Genomic DNA, 20,543 nt, shown 5'->3' with positions numbered 1-20,543 from the left:
TCAGTAATAAAATTGCATTAGCAGAATACAAGGCCAAGATAAATCAACCCACACCATCCCCTGAAAAGTTTTTTTTTAACATTCTCCGCTGGTGAGCGAGTTGCTTCAGCAGGAGTTTGCATTTTTGCAACTCAAGCAGTTATTTGTTTCTCAATGACTTTACTTGTCTTGGTTACAGAATTCTTACATCCTGCATCCAGACCATTACCATAGAGCTCATGTAGGATCCTAAATGAAGCTGCAGTTGTTTTCGGTCCATCATCTAGCTGACTCTTAGGTAATGACAATCAAACACTTAAAGGAGAGTGAGGTTACAGTTAGGAATAAGTGAGTAATTTTGTAAGAGTAGAACAGCAGGTCACATAAAACTCACTGCATAATTAGACACAGGAGAAAATAATTATGCATCTGGTAAGAGCAAGGCCATCTCATAAAGACAGAGGAGGGTGCAAAGTTATTCACAGTAATTATGTGAAGTCAGTAATGTGGTTTCCCATACCTGGGAGATCTGCTTTCAATAGTCACAAACTGCTTCCCTTAATGTCAGCGTGATCTGGTGTCAGGACAAGCTACACCTCAAATGTCATAGATATTGTCCTTTTTCATGTCCTGTGGCATTGTTGAACTACTTGAACAGGAACGCAACCTTTTTTTTAACTGTTTGGGGAGTTGCCTCGTTTCATTGAAATTTACAGTTGTAAACATCTGTATAATTAACTCCAGAACACGAGGTGGTTACCAGCGCTCCACTGGATGTTTACAGTAAAGCTCAACTTAGAAATCAAATTCCTATGTCTCTGTGTGTGTGTCAAGTCTACGCCAGTGACACACAAGTGAGACCTGAATTTTTCATTTATGACCAATCACAAATTGACTGGAGACAGCATGAGTTACCAATATAATACAGCCTTTTCTTGCCAAGGCTTTTAGGAGGCAATAAGAAGTCCAACAAGTTGAACAGGGCAAATACCACAGCAAGGTGATCACTCCAAACACACAGCGAAAACATAAAAATAATCTTTGTCTTTTTTTTTTTCCAGAAGCTGGAGACAAATATTGACTTCTGCCCTCAGAGAATAAACTTAAGTATGATGACCAAAAGTTTCTTTTTTTCTGTCAGAGTACAGCGAGTGTTTTTCGTCTCTCATTTTTATTTTTAACTTGGATTTCTTTTTAAAAGCACTGCTGACAAAAGCAAGAGAGGAAATGAAGCATCTCGAAGGGAAAAAGTCAGTTTTGAAAAAGTGAGGTGGGCATAAGTGGGTGTAGTGGAGAAGGCAAGAGAGGGAGAAGAAAAGAGGCTAAATTAAACACATTTGTTTCTGCTCTCACATACCACAAGTCTTATGAAAACAGAGGGCTGATTGTGTTCACTCTGCAAGTCCACCTCCCTCCTCCTCTGCCCTCCCCTCTGTCTCTTCCACACCACCCAACACCACCACCCTGCTCTACTCCCCCAACCCCCTGTCCTGAGCAGTACACACACACACACACACACACACACAGCTGCCTGCAGATGCCTGCTGTGTTTGCTCTCTGAGTGCAAAGGCGCAAATCTCCAGGCCCCGCAGACTTCTGGGCCCTGCCTCATCTCACTTTTTACTACCTGACATCCCTGTCACCCCACTGCTAACCCCACTCGCTCCACTCGCCGTCTCCTCCAGCTCAGTCTGACTCAAAGACACACACACACTCAAATGCCACAGGTATGTTTCAACGCTCAGTCCTGCGGCACAGGACAAGAACTGCTAGAAATGGGACACACATAACACACTCATAGTTTTCCAGACATTTAGAGGTGAGTGATTCTAAAAAAGGAATAAAATATACAGGCTAATTACAAAATATTTTGTTTTCAGCAGGCTAAATATGAAAAAAAATGATAACTGACAACATCAACAGATTAACAACAATAATACAGAAATCTTGATTAAAACAAACAAATTTTTCTAATTCCACAATTTCCTTGTATCCAATTAGAGAATGTTTTTGTGCTTTCAGACCTCCACAATGTGTGACACAGCACAAAGTTACCATGACATTCCCTGGGATTAGTTATGCGTATTGTCAGCAGGCTGCAGGGAGGTCTGGAAGGTTGCCAGCACATTTTTACACCTGAAACTTTCGTAAAAGTCATTTCCTCGCAGTCTCAGGGCTTCATTTTCATCACGCCTCACACAGTGAGTCTAAGTGCTAAATCATGAGCTAGAGATGGGCTTGGCTATAAATTCAGTTTTTGTCCACATGTAGGTCTCCCCTTACATGTCTGAAATTTTACAGAGAATAAATCCTTCAGTCAAAACACGGGTCTTCAGGTCGGGAGGAAAAGCTTACAAAGAAAATGCAAGATAGGATGAAGTTTGGTTATGGAGGCTTATACCAACAGGTCTCTTTAAAAAAAAAAAACTTTTTGATGGAAAAATAATTTTTGTGGGACTGACATTAATTGATCGGGGCTATTGCAGTTAAAAAATACCTTTATGACACAAACCAGACCACAGAGAACTCAATGCTGGACATAAGAACGTACACAGCTGCTGCTATCTTTCAGTCTCAATACAATCTAATGAGAAAGACAAGGTGATTACGATCAGGGGCTGCTGTAAATATCAGATTCCCAGGGACAGAGTTTAGGAGAGGCCCCTTACAATTACACAGTATTAAGGAATGCAGAGCACAAACCACAAGAATATGAAGCTGAAGTCAAAATGCTCCATCAGATTTGAATGTTAAGCTCCCACCACGTGACAGAAAAAAATGAAAAAGGAAAAGAAAAAGGAGGAGAGTTTATCTTGCATGAAGAGCTGTTTCTGCAAGCTCAGGTTCTGTGCTACGATGCAACTTCTCCTCAATCCAAACTGCACACTTCTGCAAACAATTAAATGTTAACCCAAGAACTGTAAGCTGCTCAGAGAGAGAGAGAGAGAAAGAGGATGGGGTGGAGGGGGAGTGTGACTGGAGAAAGACTGGGGTGCTTGTGCACAATTACAGCAGGGATTTATGGCCTGAGAAACAATTTATAAATCACAGCGCCTGAGCTAATGTGCTCCAGATTGTTCTCCATGCAGCTGCAATTTTGGTCTGCGTGAAACGGCATAATAAACCTGGCTGGGGGACATGTTTGGGTGGTGATGGTGGGGCGGAGAGAAAAGTTGAGATTGTGGGTAGGGAGGGGTGGGGGCTGAAACTTTGGAGGTGTTCTGAACAAAGAAACTGAGAGGGCTGTGTGGGATTTTGCTGAGGTGCCATTTTTGAATGTTAATGTCAGCAGAGGAGTTGATAAGAAGGACTTAGAGGACATTTTTAGCCAAATGTGGTCTCAGAATACAGAAATAAGAAAAAATTAAAGGACATTTCCTGATAAGGGTGGAGCGATACACTCAACTGCAAGTACCTACATAATTAGACAAGTTTCCACTGAGAATCAATTAAGATTTTAACCCTGTTTTACAAGCTTATAATGAAACCCTCATAATTACACTCTTGATATGAATCCAGGAGGGTTTTTAGTTATAATAGGAAAAGACAAATGTTGCAAACTGATCCTTTCATTGTGGCTGCAGGCTGGTGTGGAAGAAGGGATCGGATGTGCCGTGCTGAAGGGAAGCCTGGGCTTTTGTGGCCACTCAGCCAACTGGCCCTGAACCTTGACCTCTGACCCTTCACCCGGGAGGGAGGAGGGGGGCAAACAAAGCTCTGAGTGACATCTGAAACTAGACACTCTGTTGGGAGAGAGTGTCTGGATAGGACTCAAGTAACCCCATTAACTCTACGGAAAAGATTTATGGCTATTTATTCTCCCCTTGCAAATTTCGAAAGCTGAAGAGTCGCACAGATCTGTCAAAAATAATCAAGCAATTAGAGGTATGCATCAAGTTTCATGCTGTTTGCTTGCCAATATCTCAGTCTTGCGCGAAGATAGGCAAAAATGCTCCATAATTAACAACTCAGAGAACAGCTGTGATTAGCAGTGGTGCACACATGTGCCAAGAGCTCGTCTGTTGCAAAATAAATTCTGCCTAATAAGAACAACATGAGTCTGTCTTCGGGCGGGTTTAGGAGAGTCACTGGTGCATAATTACCAGCACCTTGCGTGGATTTTATACAATGACTTACGAGAAGGACTGCGGGATTAGTATACTGTAAACAAAAACAGAGAGATGGTGGTTGATGGTAAATGTGCCGTGGTGAATGCAAGTCTCCGTCACCAGAATGCTGAAAGCCACTGTAGTATTTAAATTGGGCAAAGAGGGAGGAAGACTGGGCCAAGCATTCTGTAGCTCAGCTGTGAGGCTCTAAGCCGTTGCCCTAGGGTCTTTGTCCTGCCTTTCAGGGCAAGTCTGAGGTAGTCAAAGACCCTATTCATAACTGGCGCTCCCCCTGCCAACACACCCATACAGCCCCAGTCAAGTCAGCCGAGAGCTATAGAGCCTTCCCATTTCACACGAGAATCAGACCTGCCCCTAAAGCCTGCTTCAGGGATTTCCAATAGCGAGCCCCTCCAACCCATGTACAAATCAAACAAAAGGGCTCCTTGGCCTGCTCTGTGTCATATATGGTTGATTAGATTTTCTTTCTAATGTAGCTACTTTATATGTGAAGAAAATAAGTAATCTGAATTTGTAGTTTCTAACCACATGAGCAGATGCAGGATTTTACCTGCGAAGGTGTGGAGAGGCCACATCTGACACGAGATCCAAAACACACATTTAACACTTTTTTTTCCTTGAAAGATGTGGCACTAAAACAAAACCTGAGTACATCACATGATAAAATCTCAGAACAAAGAAACTTAATCATGCTGATTATCTAAAGGCAGGCACAAGGGAAATCCCACTCTTGCTGAAGACTGTCTTATGTCTGCTAAGCACAAGGCCCTCAATCATAGCCATTACTCATAACTAATCAAGAACATTACCTCATAATTTCAAATTGAGCAGATAAGGTCAGGAAAGAGTGATATCCTGAGGCTGGGGCCAATGTGAAAAAAACCTCAGTTCATCAGAGGTTTCTGCTGCTTCTGCTGTTTATTCTAACAGGATCCACAAGTCTGGCCCAAAATAAGGAGACTACAGATTTTAGATGACTTGTGCCTTTGCTCGCCTTTAATCAAATTTGATGCTCTGCAGAACATTGTGACTTTTAACAAGTACAATTGGTTTATGAGGGTAACAGGGGGAAGGAAAGGGGCACTGAAAGGTGAAGTTATTACTAATATTAGGACAAAGAGCCTGATCTCATGGGAAAACTGGACGTGTGATTTTGAATAAACAATTAAAGATTACATTTAAGCAACAAAATCAACTTAAATACAAAACGTTACCACAGAGGTACATGTGTCCTACTTCTATAAATGAATTAAACATGGAAAATTCCTTGTTGCTGCAGTCAAGATTTATGCACGCAGACATAAGATCTATTACTTTCACTACTCGTTTTCAAGCCCAGAGAACAGAATTTGCAGATGGTGGATGAGTTTCATCAGCCGCATCATCTATTCCAGCTGTAGTCTTTATGTATAGATATCTTGGTGCTTAAGAAATATCCATTCCAGATATGTGGAGCTGCACTCACTTTATTAGTAATGATGTTCTCAAGTTAAAGTTAGCCCAATCAGCTGTAAGCTGTTTAAGGTTTGTGCGCAGTGGGACACACTTGTATGCAGGTGCAACGTCTTGCCATGGTGTGTGTCCGCCAGGAGACAAGACCCTGCTCCACCATTACAGGGACAAACTCAGAGCAAAGCTGATTTATAACTTCAACAAGAAGAACAGCTGCTCTGCTTGCTGTCAGCTAACCTCATCCTGGAAAGATATCCATCCACTTCTTAATTTAGTATGACCACTTCAGCCTCACTGATACTACACACCTACAGTATGACATGGCCTTTAACAGCCCATGTGTCCCGTATGTGACCTGAAGAAGAGCCAGATGTAAATCTCAGAAGTGCTGATGCTACACGTGCATGATCTGATATTCTCCTGCTGTTCACTGATTGGGCTGTGACTGTAAGGGAATGGCAAAGCATTGTGGTCTACGGAGTAGAAGCAGTGCTCTGTGGGAGACAGAATCCTTCTGATAAGTGAGTGCCTCAAGGTCTGGAAGCAGGCCCACCTCAGGATAACAGGCAAAGGAACATCAGCACCCGTATCTGCCCCAGTTTATGCTCCCACCACCACATCTCATCAGCAATCTCTCTTGCTCTCGCTCTCCTGCTGCCTGCAGTGCTTAAACTGAAAACAGCTGGTTGGAATACCAGACTGATGAAACCCTGTTTAGAGTCTTTTTTTTTTCTTCCTGCAGCACAATCACATTTTATTAGCATGGAGCTAAGAGTTTAAGCTACAATTACAGAGGGAAAACCTTTCTTTAGTTCAGTTAAATAGCCGTGGTTATGGGTATGAATGGGCCACATATACTTGTATAGGACAGTCTAATAAAATAGTTTATTCTCACCCAACCGTCGCATAACTGATATACATCAATGTGCCTACAAGTAAGATAGTTTTAATGATCAGTTTATCAGAAAATTTCAGAAAAGTGTAGTCTTTTAGAGGTGAAAGGGGCAGTCAGATGATGAGATAATAAAAGATAAATTTGGCAAGTTCTATGGGAGAACATTTTAAATTCTTATAACTTTAATTATATGTAATATCTCAAAATAAGCAATGTAAAATGCCCACTAAGGTTGTGCCAAATAAATATGCCTTGTTCAAATAACTTTTAACATTTTCAAACCTTGTCAATTAAACATTTAATCAATAAGTTGTAACCCATAAATATTATTATTTTGACTGAAAAGAAAATTCCCAGTTATGAAAGGAAATTACATTTTAAAAAGGGACAAGAAGCCCTGCTTTTGCCTTTAACCGATTAAAGGAACATATAGTGGATTTATTATCTTACCTATTTATTCTTGCAAAAGTTTGAGGAAAAATTGTTTTTTGACTGCAATCAGTTCAGATTGAGTGCGACTATACAGTCCTCACAAATCCAGAGGCCCTACCCTCCCCATCTGCAGCAGAGCTCTGGGTTAATACCACAGAACAGACAGGACTAAGCTGGTATTCACGAAACACATGATACATGACTCCACCTCCCCACTCCTCCATCTCCCAGATCTTTAACTCCCTGCAGAAAAAAAAAAAAAAAAAACAACACCAAAAAACACCTCAACTTTTTCTTTACTTTTTTAATTAACAGCTGTGTAGCATGAGAGAGAACAAGTTTTGGATTTCCTTTGCTTTAGCCTCAGCTATCTTCAGTCTCAGAGTAACTCAAACCTGCAGTGATGATCATCTGCTAAGAATTGCAATTGTTCAACAGCAGGGCCAAGACGTGTGTGGGCATGATCAGCAGTTTCCTCCATACACGGCTACAGATTTTCACTTGACAGAAGCACCTTAATATTTAACCTCGTTACAGGAGAGTTGTGTTGTTGAGTTTGTTGAAACAAGATCAAAATCAAATCTCAAAACCATTCCAAGGATTAAAAAGAGGAGACAATTTAGGTGTGCTAGAGATGTTAACCTTTAGCCGACAAGTCTTTCAACTCAAACACAAGTTTGCCCAAATGTTCACAGGGAGAAGCCGTACACCGAACTGCACAGTAGCTCTGGCCAAACATTGCAAATGAGAAAAACACATAAATTGATTTAAAAAAAAAAAAAAAAAAGCACACATATTCATCTTGGCACATCAAAGGGATTCATTGATGTCACTGAACATGGGGAGTCTGCGGCTGGAGAGGGGAGATGTTGGTTATCCTTTCCTCAAAGGGTGCAGAGATGCTCCTGATGGGCCCCAAGCTCGAGAAGCCAAAGAGAGCTATAAACAGAATTTCTAATGTCAAGCGGGCGAGTGGGTGGGTAAGGTAGTGAACTAGCAGGCTATGGGGTAGCGGGAGGAATTGACGCCAGCTCATGCTTTCCACAGAGACCAGAGAAAGAAGGATACACACCAGGACTGACACCATTTCACACAGCTCTGTACAAGCGTTAGGAAGTGAGCATCCATAATGAAAAGGAAATGCAAATGGAAGATGCTTTTTCTCATGTTTCAAATATATTTTCAAAAATTATACTATATATATATATATATATATATATATATATATATATATATATATAGTTTTACTTCTTTAAGCCTTGGCAAAGAGATCATTATCAAAACTAATCACTCCAGGCAAGAGTTCTCAGCATTTCTGTGGATGCTGGGGATCTGTTTCTAATTGAATAGAGCCACCAGACCGATGTAGATGTGTTTGCCTTTGAAGAAAAAATATTTTAAAAACTATAAACCTAGTCAAAAAAACCTTAGCCATGTTGACACAGTGCTTGGCTGAAAAAATATTTGCGAGCTAAGATTCAGGAATAAAACACTGATGGTTGTCAGAATGTGAGCCCTGTACACTGTTCCCTCTGTTGCAAAATATCCACACAGCCTCACCTGAACACCCCCTCCTCCTCTCTTCAACCCCCAGCACTCACTCACAGACTTAGCACAGACAAACGTTCGGCATGCATGGCTGCCTGTTTGCTCATTCACACACACACGCACACGCACACACAGCAAGGTGAGTGAAATGCCCAGTGAGCCACCTGATGAAAAGACACCTCCACACAAACAGGCTTTGCTTATGCAGGGAGAGGCCCTTTTATTTAGCTGGACAATGTCTGTGTTGACTTTTCTTTGTCCGCACATTTTTAAGCAGCAAAAGCAGCAGAAAGAATGAAAAAAAGAAGTCAGGGAGGCATGCAATCGTAGCCGCTGACATGTTCAGACTTATACAAGCTCCCTATTCATATCTCCAAACAATTTTCTATTCAACAATCATGCTCGGGAGTTTGAGTGTCCAACCGCGTATTTGATGAAGATATGTTTGAGCGGCCAACCTCGCTCTCGCTTACTTGCCACCTCTCACACACAAGAGGCATTTCACTCTTTAGTGACGGCGATGATGATGTACTAGCAGAGTTATCTGAAAGTGCTGAGGAAGCTGACAAGAGGTGGCGTCAAGCAGAGTGTGTGTGTTCAACAATTAAATCTGGCACTAGTCCGTCTCTACAGGAACAATGCAAAGCTGCGAGCTGACAAACAATGAGCTGGATTTGTAGGGCTGACTTTGGAGGGAAAAAAAGAACGCTCTGGCCCTTCATTGCACAGCAGGCAGAAGTCTGGTGGAACATCTCTGCAAACATAAAACCTCCTCCTCGGCTCTCAGTGGATTACAGCGGAATGTCAGCTCTGAGCAGGCTTTAAATCAGTTATGCTTGGCCCTCAGGGGAACTCTGTGCTGATCCCATGTAGGCCTGTCTCTCATTGCTCATGATGGGGTTGCCACATCCAAATTTTTTCCTAACGTTCGGGAGTCAAATCCTTCTTCATGTAGCAAACTGTTGCGCAGAATTATTGCATAATGACACTTCAGCTGCATCTCATGTTTGTTATACAGAATGTGCATTTTAATGCTTAATGGAGGTAAACCAGTACATGGAGGTTAAAAAAAAGAAGGAAATGTAAGAAGATACCAGCATACATCATAATTACAAAAATATTTGCTAAAAGCAATAAAAACTTGCAGCTCTCCACCTGGAAATAAAAACAGTAGATTTTGTAGCCCTGGTTTGGCAGACATAACTTTAATGTGTCTCATGCAGCACACGTACAACCCAGCAGGGCTTTCTCAAGCCATGCTGAAGCATCAATCATGTTTTTGCAAGTAACATAACTGTTTGCATCTCAGGACCAGAAAGGTGACAAAACAAATTCACTCACCCTGTTGCCATTTTTTTTAAATCTAGCTAATCTTTTACGTAGAATGATGATGAATGTAACTGTAGAGCCTATTAGTCAAACTAAGCTGTTCACCTCCATGTGTATGTGTGTAATCAAAGCAGACTGCAATGAACTGCTACAATCCACAGGTGTAAACAACGCCAGTGTCATGAATGCGAGCCTAAAAAGGTACTAACTTGAGCCTCTCATCAATCACATTCACAGCATTCACACTAAGCCGTGAGGGCAGGGCAATATGGAGACCTTAAGACGGCTGCTAAGTATGCCAGCTATTGTCCGCCTGCTTATTTTCTGCCACAGTGATGATTGACACAGCCAGCTCCCTCTGTCCTATTGACCTCATTCTCTTTTTTCAAATATGGAGGATTACACCTCTCTATTTAAAATCCCCTCTAATTATTTGTCACTTTGCTTTAAGTTTAAATTTTCAACTTTGTTTTTACTGGAAAAAAATACGAAAAAGTGCAAGACTTTGATGTGAAAAAAAACTCTGAATTTACACTACAGTGCTAAAATTTCTAACTCACTTCGAGTGACTTAAAAAAAAGGATCAAATATTACAATGAAATTCTTTTAGACACGTTTATATCTTACTAGTATTCTTACTTAACTCTAAAACAACCAACACAGACAAAACACAAGGTACCATGCATCACATAGTGTGAGGAGAGTAGCCATTTAGTTAATGAGGCCCAATGGAGACCTCCAATGAAGCCATCAAGACTGCTCAGAATAACAATGGTCAACTAACGCCTTTCTAATTGAATGGAAGGTATGGGGAGGCGAGGGGAGTGGGCCTGGAACACTGAAAAGGAGACAGAAAGGTGGGGGTGGGTGAGAGAGTGGTGGTGGTGGGGAGTCTTTTCAGTCAGATGCCTGCTAGGCCTTAACGAAAGTACTTGTTTTTTGGGGGGGATGTGACAAGGTTTTTTTTTTGTTTTGTTTTTTGTTTTTGTTTTTTTGGGGGGGGGGGTGTTCAACTCAGAGGAACAGAGCTCTTCAGCAGGGATTATTTCAAGGAAGTTTGCACAGCCCCATTTAAAATGTATTAAATAGGCTCCACATATGCTGTTGGTTAAGTTTCCTAAAATCGTGCATGTTTGATGCAATCTTCTTTGACCTTTGTTTGGGATGGCTCTCATTAGTGATGTGTACATCATTGCTAACTGCCGTATTAGCCAAATGTTGTTAACATGTGATACTTACAGCCACACAACACTCCCAAAGAAAAAAACAAACCCCAAATGCAGCAAATGAGTGGAATAATCAATATTAAATATTATAAGGAGTGTAGAACTTTGCTAACAACTCCTGTGACGCCACCACATTGCAAAGTTTGCATCAACAACACGCTTGAGACCGTCAATCTTATCTAGACATTTAAAGTCTCTGGACATCGTCTGTCACTGGCACTGCAGTGAGCTGCTTTCTGTGTCAAAGAGAGGTATTACATTGTAGTTACTGCAGGATGGAACTTAAGGAACAGCCTTGTAGTGTACAGAAAGTGTCTTAATTGAGTTTAAAACGCATTTAAAGATGGTCTGCACACAGAAGAGACACAAAAGTCTCACAATAGTGGAAAAATGGAAACAGCCAAGTCAGAGTATAAACTCAAAACAATATTGTGAAAATCTAAAGATAATACTATATTATACTCTGAATTGCAAAACGCTATAGGACAATAATGGTGATAGCATATTTGATAAGATCGGCTTCAGCAAAGAGGTCACTATAAAGTAAATATTAAGAGTTTGTGCACTACAGTATTTTCTGGTAAGGACTAATTCTAAAATAAGAACGAATAAGTTTTGAGCTTCACGAGAAGTTTTCATATACAAGCCTTTGCCAGGGTGGGTGGCAGGGAGACATTTATATCCCCCAAAAGAACAAAGAAGTAGTTAGTAGCATACTACTCCTTGAGAGGCCACTTGGAGGGAATATGGCGGTCTGGCAGTGCATAAGGAACTTTTACGCACAGCCAAAGTTTTTTTTTTTTTTTTTTTTTTTTCTAGCGTGAAATTGAATAAAGGATGCAGGGTTGAGAACAACATATGCACCGGGAAACTTACTGTTCTGGGAGACAGCGAACCATTGGATAGGTATGGATTGGTGAGGTCTGGAATCATTAGAAACGGGTAGCCTGGATAGTGAGGGCTCTTAAAAAAGCCACCATCTTGCTGTCTTCTCAGTGCTGCAAGGGAGAGAGAAAAGTAAGGGCTCACCAAGGCATACAAGTGGCATTATTTCCGCACTGAAGTGTAATAAATAAATAAATAATAAAAGAATAAATAAATAAATAAAAACTACGGGCGTTTAATTCTTTACCTTCACTGAAGTAGTCTCTTGTTTTCTCATAACTTTCTGAGTCGGGTCTGGTTTGGGGGCGCCTCTCCGCTTGCTGCATGGGAGGACATGCACACGGAGGGGAAGAAACTATTAAAACTTTCAACACTGTTAAATCACATTTCTGGTCGTGCTGAGCACCGTGGGGAGCATTTAATTTGTGCAGTGTGTTTACCTCTGAGTCCGATGAGCTGCTGTTGTTTTCCGACTCGTTCACTAAGGAGGATTTCACATCATCCAAATCCCTCTCCGCGGACACATTTTCGGATATCTTTTCCTCTTGTTCCCCCTCGTCTTTGAACGAGATCATTTCATCATTGGCCCCCAAATCATCCCCACCGCCTCCGTTGAGCTGAGGCATTTTCGCACACCAGTGGATCGGATCGCAAAGGAGGAAAAACAAACGCAAGAACTGACTTTTTTTTCTTTGCCAGAGCAGTGTAGTCCAAACGTGTCACTTGCAGTAAACTAACTAAAAGAATCAGTCCATGTTTCAAAACTCCTCTTTCATCCTCTGAACGCGACTCCGTGGTCCATGTCGTGTTAATAATCCACAGGTAAAGTTAACAGCAGGAGAAAATGTCGACGAATATTTGGCGTCTGCGGCCGGATGCGCAGCAACTTGGCAAAGTTTCGTCTCCTTCGCAGCTTGTGGACAACTTGTGGTCCTTTTACGTCTCTACTTCTTGTGCTCCTGAGGAATGGCACTTTCTCTCCTCCTCCAGAGCCCGGAGACAACATAAAAACACAGTCCAAGCGACCGAGAAAGCTACTCAAGAGAAAGCAACACGTCCGATTTTATCTCCTAATATCCATGTGTAAGAAAATGGTTCACGCGGAAAAAAAAGGAAAAAGTAAAGGGGGGAAAAGCACGAGTCGGACAGTCTGCAGTTTCCTTACTTCTGACTCGCCTTCCCCAATAACGGACGGTTTGTTTTGTCCCCCAACAAACGCAAAGTTCATAACTAGACGAAGAGAAACGCAACGCAAGGCAGGAGCGTGGAGTAGAAAAGAAAATTAGCTCTTCGGCCTTTCCCTCCACATTGCTGCCGGGGAATGCTCTCCGAAAACTACTTGGTTGTTGAAGTGGAAGAAAAGCGCAGCTCGTCCGTAGAGGAGGAGTTAGCGCTGAAAACCGACACTTCATTCACCACAATGCAGATCTGCTATTCTTAACCCTCAAGCCACTGACGCGCAGCCACCACTCAAACCCTGTAATTAAAAAAGCTACAGACAACCAAAATTATTATTATTATTATTATTATTATTGATTAAATTAACAAAGCAGGAGCAAACACCTAATTCTGAACTGCACCAGTCACGTGTTCCCATCATTGTGTTTTTAAAGTTCAAATAAACATAAGCACAGCAGTTAGTAATGCGCTGTGACCAGTTGATATTTCCAGTATTGTTAAGGAAAGGCATCAGAAACCATACTGCCACCACACTGCCACTGGAGAAGATGACAGGCCAGCTTTTTTTTTTTTTTTTTTTTTTTTGTGAGAAAAGTCATAATTACATACTTCTACGTTAATTGCACGTCTGTGTTGAGGGAATTCAAAGCGCACTAACACCTGGGATAAGCCCGTCCTGTTATGGCACAACTACAGGCAACAGGACAAGTCAGGCCATCTGTGAATGGACATGTCTGGCTCTTTATCTCACTGCCTAGATTGACTGAAGCTCATGGCCCCTTTGTTGATTTGAGTAAAGGAATTATTGGCCTGGTTTTGCAAGCTTGTCTTGGAAGTTAAGGGGAGCAATTGCTGAATTTTTCTGTCTTTCTAACTTGCACACGAATCCTAATTATGACAACGGTACAGAAATGTTCCTTGATTTCTGTACAAAAAAGGACAAATTAAATTAGTTATGTTTATACACCTTTTTAGATTTATTATTGTTTTTCATCTTTCTTATTTCCTGCCCTTTCTTTACCTTTGTCAGTCCAATGCCAATGGACCTCAGACTTGACTTAACTGCTGATGCCATTCGACAGGCTGCCCTTGTTTGAGAAAAGAAGTCATTGATGTTGTTGACTGCATGTCAGCAAGCTGAGGGTTGACTGACAATTCAGCAGTGTCTCCATGGGCCTCATTAGATCCCCAGATTCCTTCTGGGTGTTTGTGTGTGTGTATGTGTGTGTCTGCATCTGTATTTGTATTCAGTTAAAAGCAACATATAGTGCAGTTGCATGCTGCATCTCTTATGAATTACAGTGTGATGATAGTGGGTTTCTTTTGCACAACAATACACAACAATATTTTTGTACTTACATTGACACACAGGTGAATATTTGGCCTCAGGGCAACACATTATTTTTTATTTTTTGTGGTGGTGGTGGTGGTTAGAGAGAGGAATGGGGTGTCCAGATTTAAGATGCAACCAGATTAGCCTGTTGCTGATTCACATTTTGTTACCCTATGCACAAAAAAAAAAAGAAAAAAAAAAAAAACTAAAGAAAAAAACACGATAGAGTAAATCCTTTCTTTTCCCCTTAACTTACCATGTCATAGATAAAATACACTGTTTATGTCCCGGCAGGTGTAATTACAATCATTCAGCACTCAAACACCATAGCCTTATGAATGATTAATAAAAAAATCCAATATTAAAACAAGTCAGCACAGAAAAATAACAACAACATGCAGAGGCACTTGCTCAACAGGAATATCTCCCAAATAACAAACCTCATGCACGCATAAGTTCAGGCAGTCATAAAGCACCACTGGCATGCAGTAAGTAGATTGTTGTTCGCAGTCAGCTGCAGCAGTACAGTGAGAAATCACACTTGTATGAAAATCTAGGAAAAAAAAAAAGAAAAAATCCAGTTTGTCTGCAATGTTTTATTCCTGGGTGAGAAAAAAATCTGCTGATGATAAAGTACATTAACTGGGAGCTGGACGCAAAATATTTATAAATGTAAAGGATATTAAATTTTAGTTTACTCATGTGTTGTGAGTTTGTCTCTCACTCAGATTTATTAATGGAATCAGCTCCAGTTCTGCCTTTTGGATCACCTCCAGATCTAACATTTGGGAAATTTAATTTCTTCACACCTGCAACATATGAAAGAAGATTTGATCTCCTTTATTTTTACTCGTAGGTTTCCTGCTTCCTATCACTGTCATTTGCGATAGAGATTGGATTAAACGTGGAGTTGATGAGGGGGTCAGGAGAGATGCAAACAGCCACAATCTTAGCCTGGGGGCAGATCGACTGGTGGCCAGAAAATTTATTCAGAGGGTGCTGTCCCTGCATCTGCCTTACTTTGAAGTTGCTCTCTCAACTCTGGCATGTCGTACGTGACTGTGTGTTCATTTTTTTCCTCACTAAAGAGAGTGTGAAAAGCAGAGATAGCAGTGGTGTGTGCCAGCACACATGCATGTGTTTCTGTGTGAAGTGTGTTCCTGTCAGCGTACACTTGTATGCTTGTGTGATGCTGCTTTACTGCATGTGTGTACTTTGAAAGACAGTGAGATTGGAGGAGAGGTTGGGAGAGAAAGAGAGACAGATGCTGTGTGCCAATCCATACTTGCTTTGGAGAATTCAAGGTCATCCTTTCATGTTTTGCCAACCATCGGTCAATCAGTTTCCAATCAAAGTGGTGCTTAATTCAGCAGTAATTCCCATCTCCTCACCACATTCTCCCCTCACTGTCTCAGCAGTGTTAAAGCAGTTTCTCTGAATTTTCTCTGATCTGCTGCATTGTGTCCAACATGTTTTACCAGGCCTAACCCACACTGTCAAGTTCTCTAATAATTCTAGTTAAAGTGTGTGGAGGACATGTCAGATCACACAATGTGCTACTGTTGCTTCTATCTATCTCACTTTAGAAGATTTAGGTTTTGCCTGATTGTGTCTGAAGCATACCCAATTCACGTTGTTTTTTTTATCCAAAGAGCCATCCAGAATGTTTCTTTTTTTTTTTCTTCTTTTTTTTTTCCTGAGTTACCCATGCCATGTGCATTAGCGCACCCTTGTATGCTGGTTTACAAGAAAAAAAGTAACGTTTTAATTCCTCGGACTGCGTTTTTCCTCTTCATGTCAGAGCTTTTGTAAGGACCTTGAGTCCAGAGGAGTGTTCTGAGTCCATGGAATGATTTCCACTAGAAATTCATGTGACTTCTCTGAATCCTCCGTTTACAATGAAGACCCAGAATTCTTTGGTTCTCAGACTTCTGAAAGACTCAGCCTGTTTGACATGTGCTCATGTTACTCATTTGTTGTGAGATGTTTATTTTATTTTATAATAAAACATTATTTACGCTTTTTTATATATATATATTACACAGTTTTGCGGATCCGTTTTTCAGATGTGATTCACAAAAAAATGCCAAAAGAATTATGACAATTATTTTCTAGCAGTATTTTCAAGAATTTAAATTAGAAAAGATGAACTCTTGCTTTTCAAGTCACTCATCATCTGTCATCGTGTGTGGAAATTTCCAAAACATGGTATGACCCTGACGCATAAACAAGTGTGTGCCTATCATTTTACATGTGTTACACAGTAATGAACAAATTATAAGTCATATATATATATATATATATATATATATATATATTCTCCTTACCAAAAGGGCAGGATCCATTTCTGAACTTACAAAATTGTTTTGCATCACTGCTGCACCATATTAGCTCACCTTCTCAGTCATCACACTAAGTCTGGATGGGAGTGCCTCATGCAATCATGGATCTCACTAAAATAACCTCATATCCGTTTTAATCCGCAGAAAGGTCCCCTTTCCAGGCTGGTATGGGCGTATATGGCATTTAAGACTGTGCGAGGATATGATTAGATGACAGTTTTTACTGCCTGAAGGGTGTAACTGAAACACTAAACTGTGCAGAGAGAAGAAAATAAAAGAGTGTGTTGCAAAGTTTTATTCCTGCCTTTCTCCTTGAGTCTGGTGTTTTTTTTTTTGTTTGTTTTTTTGTTTGTTTTGTTGTTTTGTTTTTTTTTGTTTTTTGTTTTTGAGGGGTTTTGTATTTGAAGTATCCTTTTCAAGCACAGTCCTGTTTTATAAATGAGAAATGCTGTCCCATCACCACAAAGAAAAATAATCTGGATTTTACTAAAATTAGTAGCACGGTTTATCTCCATAGTAAAAACATGACAACACAGAAGAAATACTGACTGTATATAACACCGAGATGAATAACAAATAAACATGAATTAATCAATAAATGAGCATTGCATTTACAAAGGCATCTCAATACGTTTTGAACATGACACGTAACATCATCAGCCTTAAAGAACACATCAAACATGTCCCCGTCCTCCAGTGGGAATTTACATGGCTCCTAAGAAGTGTTCACTCACACCTCTTGTATGAAATGCATGTTCATGTTTTTCCGTGTTGCAGAGGATGCTTTTAAGGAGCATTATTTCCAAGAACTTCAAAGCCTGCCAAAAGCACTCTCCTTTTGGAGTGTGCAGCAGCTTGAAAATGTACTTATATTTTCCAAATGGACAGGAAGAGGCCCTCACTGGTATCGAGGTGATGCTAATGCAGTGTGGTGCTGTTTTTTGGTTTTTTTGTTTTTCTTTTTTTTGTTCGTATTTTTTATTGTAACCCAGTTTACAGCACAGAAATACAGCCTGTATTAAAAAAGTAATAGTCTTTTACAGACTTTATTTTACATTCACTTTAATTTCCCATCATTTTAAGCACAAGAAGACAAATATACTTTTCATTCTGCTGTGTCCACATGGAAATCTGACTTTTATGGTTAAGGGGAAAAAACAAGCAGAGCCAACAATGCCAACGGGTCCTCGTGGACACTTTTTACTGTGTTCAGCTCGACAAACTAACTACTATAATTGTCTAGAAAACCTGAGTCAGACTCTTTCCAGATGCTGCATCCAGATTTTGTGATATTCCCAGTTTTTATTGATCCAGTTATCACTTGCAAGGTCACAGTCTTTAACTGTCTGTGTTTTCTCAGCTGAGGACAGACTGCACAGCTCCTTAGAGAACTGAAGATTAGTTCCCGTGATGTAAACTCTGCCCAAGTCAGAGGCTGTTGACTTTACTTAATATGTTCGGCAGATTTTTATGAGCATTACGCAAATGAAATGGTTTGTATTATGTGTGAACCATACATTCCACACAGGCATGCATGGCAGCAGACAGCTGGAAGTAACTTGAACCCCTTGGTCACTTATCAGCCTTGGCATCCCTGCCAATTCCCATAGCCATCTTCAAGCCAGAAGAATCCAGCCTTTGTTTTCATCTCTGTGGGCCCTGTGTTAACTCAGCAGCCCCGCGCTGATTGTTGCAGAGATATTAAAGAAAATGGTAGATTTGTCTTTGTCCATATAACCCAGTCTTGTGACATCCAAGCTTTATGTGTGTGTAGGTGTGTGTTTGTGTGTGTGTGTGTGTGTCTGTGTTGAGGGGCCTTTACTTGATGCAGTTGTAGAGAGCAGCTGCACCTGCCCTGTATGTCAACATCAGGGTCTGTAGCAGACACTCAAGAAGAGAGGTGGCTTTCACACCACTGGCCTCACTGCTGCTTACTTTCCAAAGACAACAATGACCATGCTGCAGAGCTGGACGGCAGGGCTTTTAGGCTCTATAGGCTTGGCGCCTGGTCTGTGTGGCCTTGAGATTATCTCCTGACTGAGCCCTCCACATACAAGCTTATTGGACTTCCTCATGTCCCCTTGTTTTTGTGGCTCTAAAGTTTCCAGGATGCTTTTTGACTGTCTGTTTTACACATATCAGGATCCCCCCATGGGGGTTGTTAGGAGGTTACAGGGGGGTAGTGAAGGGGTCAGGGAGAAACTGTCATTCTATTTCCTTTCTCTAGCCTTGGGAAACTGCACCACAAGTTTTTTTTTTGCATATTTTTAGCATCCTTGCTAGTTTTTGTCTGCAAGTATCCACAGGACAAACTAAATCCCAGTCCAGAAGGACTTGTGTGTTTCTCATGGATTGCTTATTATTAGTGTTGTCTTTTTGGGTCCATCGCTTTTTGGTACCTATACAATAATTGTGTCCAGCACACACACTGTCAGAAGTGTACAGGACCTGGAAACCATCATCTTTATGTGTAGGTCTCTAAATCTTTTTTTCACAGCATCACTGCACAACGCTCTGTGATGGTTGACTCATGCTTGAATCAGCTGGTAAAGTCTGTACATGTGTGGGTGTGAGTGCAAGTTCTGTCAGTGGAGGCAGAGCTGCTGTTTTTAAGTGAGAAAAAGTTCATAATCGAAGGTGTAATGTGAAAACCTGGAAAAATGCAGCATCAGAATGGTGATCACTTCAGTGGTGTTTAAAGTATCCTGTAAAAACGGGATCATTTGTGAGGGCTGTTGATTTGTTTTTTAATCTGTTTATGATAAATTAAACAACTAAATTAATTGAATTTTTAAGAAACACCTCTGGAGAAATGGCATGAATATGGTTGAATTATAGAACAAAAAGCAAATCCCAGCTCCTTCGCTTCTTTGTCAAAGTTTGCACCAAGGTCATAGCTGGTATTGAGTGATCACATTCAGGTGAGAGAGTGAACTTTTATAAACCTGCCGGGAGGTCATGTTCATTTACATTCAGACAGCGTTTGCAGAGAATCACCCGAGCAGTCCAGATAATATTGCTCACAGACATGTTTTACCTGCTGCACCACATTTCTTCCTGGTTTATCTGTAAGTACACCGACACCTCTTGTTCTGTAGTGTGAATGAGCTGGCACTCATATGTGGCTGTTAAAATAGCTGTTATATGTTTCTCAAATGGTCTCAGTGCAACTAAACTGCTGTAAATATTGATCTAAGGAGTTTGCTTCATTGTTAAATCATCTAGGCTGCTATCGTTCTTTGTTTTGCAGTAACAGTCTATTTGTATTGTACGCAAGCTATAACATGATACTTTGTTTTCAGTGAGTACAGTGTGCCTTCAAGAATAGACTGTGGTAAGAAAAGGAAATTTCATTCTGAGAGAAAGAGCTACCGTATAATATGAAGAACACCACCTTGAAAATGATGCTTGTAATGAGAAAGCATTTTTAAGCACTTTAAAGTGATCTTAACTGTTTTTTTCCTCCATGAATGGAAAGGCAACTTGCAAAAAAAAAAAAAAGTAACTTCTACTTTTTGTTGGCCACCTCTTAGTAATGCCTGACTCTGCAGCTGCACTGTGCACCGTGGAAAACAAACAGTGCAGTGCAGCTGGGCTCCTCAAGACAGCAAATGGGGAATTTTAATCCCCCCCCTCTCTCTCTCGCTCTCTCCCCTTTTCTTTTCTTTTTTTTTTTTTTTTTTTTTTTTTTTGGCACTGGTCAGATTTATTTGGTCATAAAAAAGGAAAAGTACCCCTCCATCTGAGAGGGATTAGGAAGTAATAGCCTAAATGATGCCAGAACCTCGGTTGCAAAGTTAGAAACATAACAGG

The 20,543-nt window shown here is 40.7% G+C and overlaps 1 protein-coding gene across 2 annotated transcripts in view; it reads right to left on the bottom strand.

Moving 5' to 3' along the window:
• tcf7l1b (transcription factor 7 like 1b) overlaps window positions 1–13,235 on the bottom strand; it is a 29,729-nt gene extending 16,494 nt beyond the window's left edge. For both annotated transcript variants that reach the window (XM_041999354.1, XM_041999355.1), the window contains exons 1-3: window positions 12,317–13,235; window positions 12,124–12,196; window positions 11,868–11,989 (exon numbers count right to left, since the gene is read on the bottom strand). In XM_041999354.1, coding sequence (XP_041855288.1) covers window positions 11,868–11,989; window positions 12,124–12,196; window positions 12,317–12,502 — 381 coding nt within the window. In that variant the 5' untranslated portion in view covers window positions 12,503–13,235. The remainder of the gene's footprint in view (window positions 1–11,867; window positions 11,990–12,123; window positions 12,197–12,316) is intronic.
• Window positions 13,236–20,543: the final 7,308 nt, after the last annotated feature.

The sequence above is a fragment of the Melanotaenia boesemani genome, chromosome 11 (assembly GCF_017639745.1).
Source record: "Melanotaenia boesemani isolate fMelBoe1 chromosome 11, fMelBoe1.pri, whole genome shotgun sequence".
In the NCBI taxonomy this organism is placed as follows: Eukaryota; Metazoa; Chordata; class Actinopteri; order Atheriniformes; family Melanotaeniidae; genus Melanotaenia; species Melanotaenia boesemani.
The sequence above is the reverse complement of the archived record's forward strand: the minus strand, read 5'-3'. Positions and strand labels throughout refer to the sequence as shown.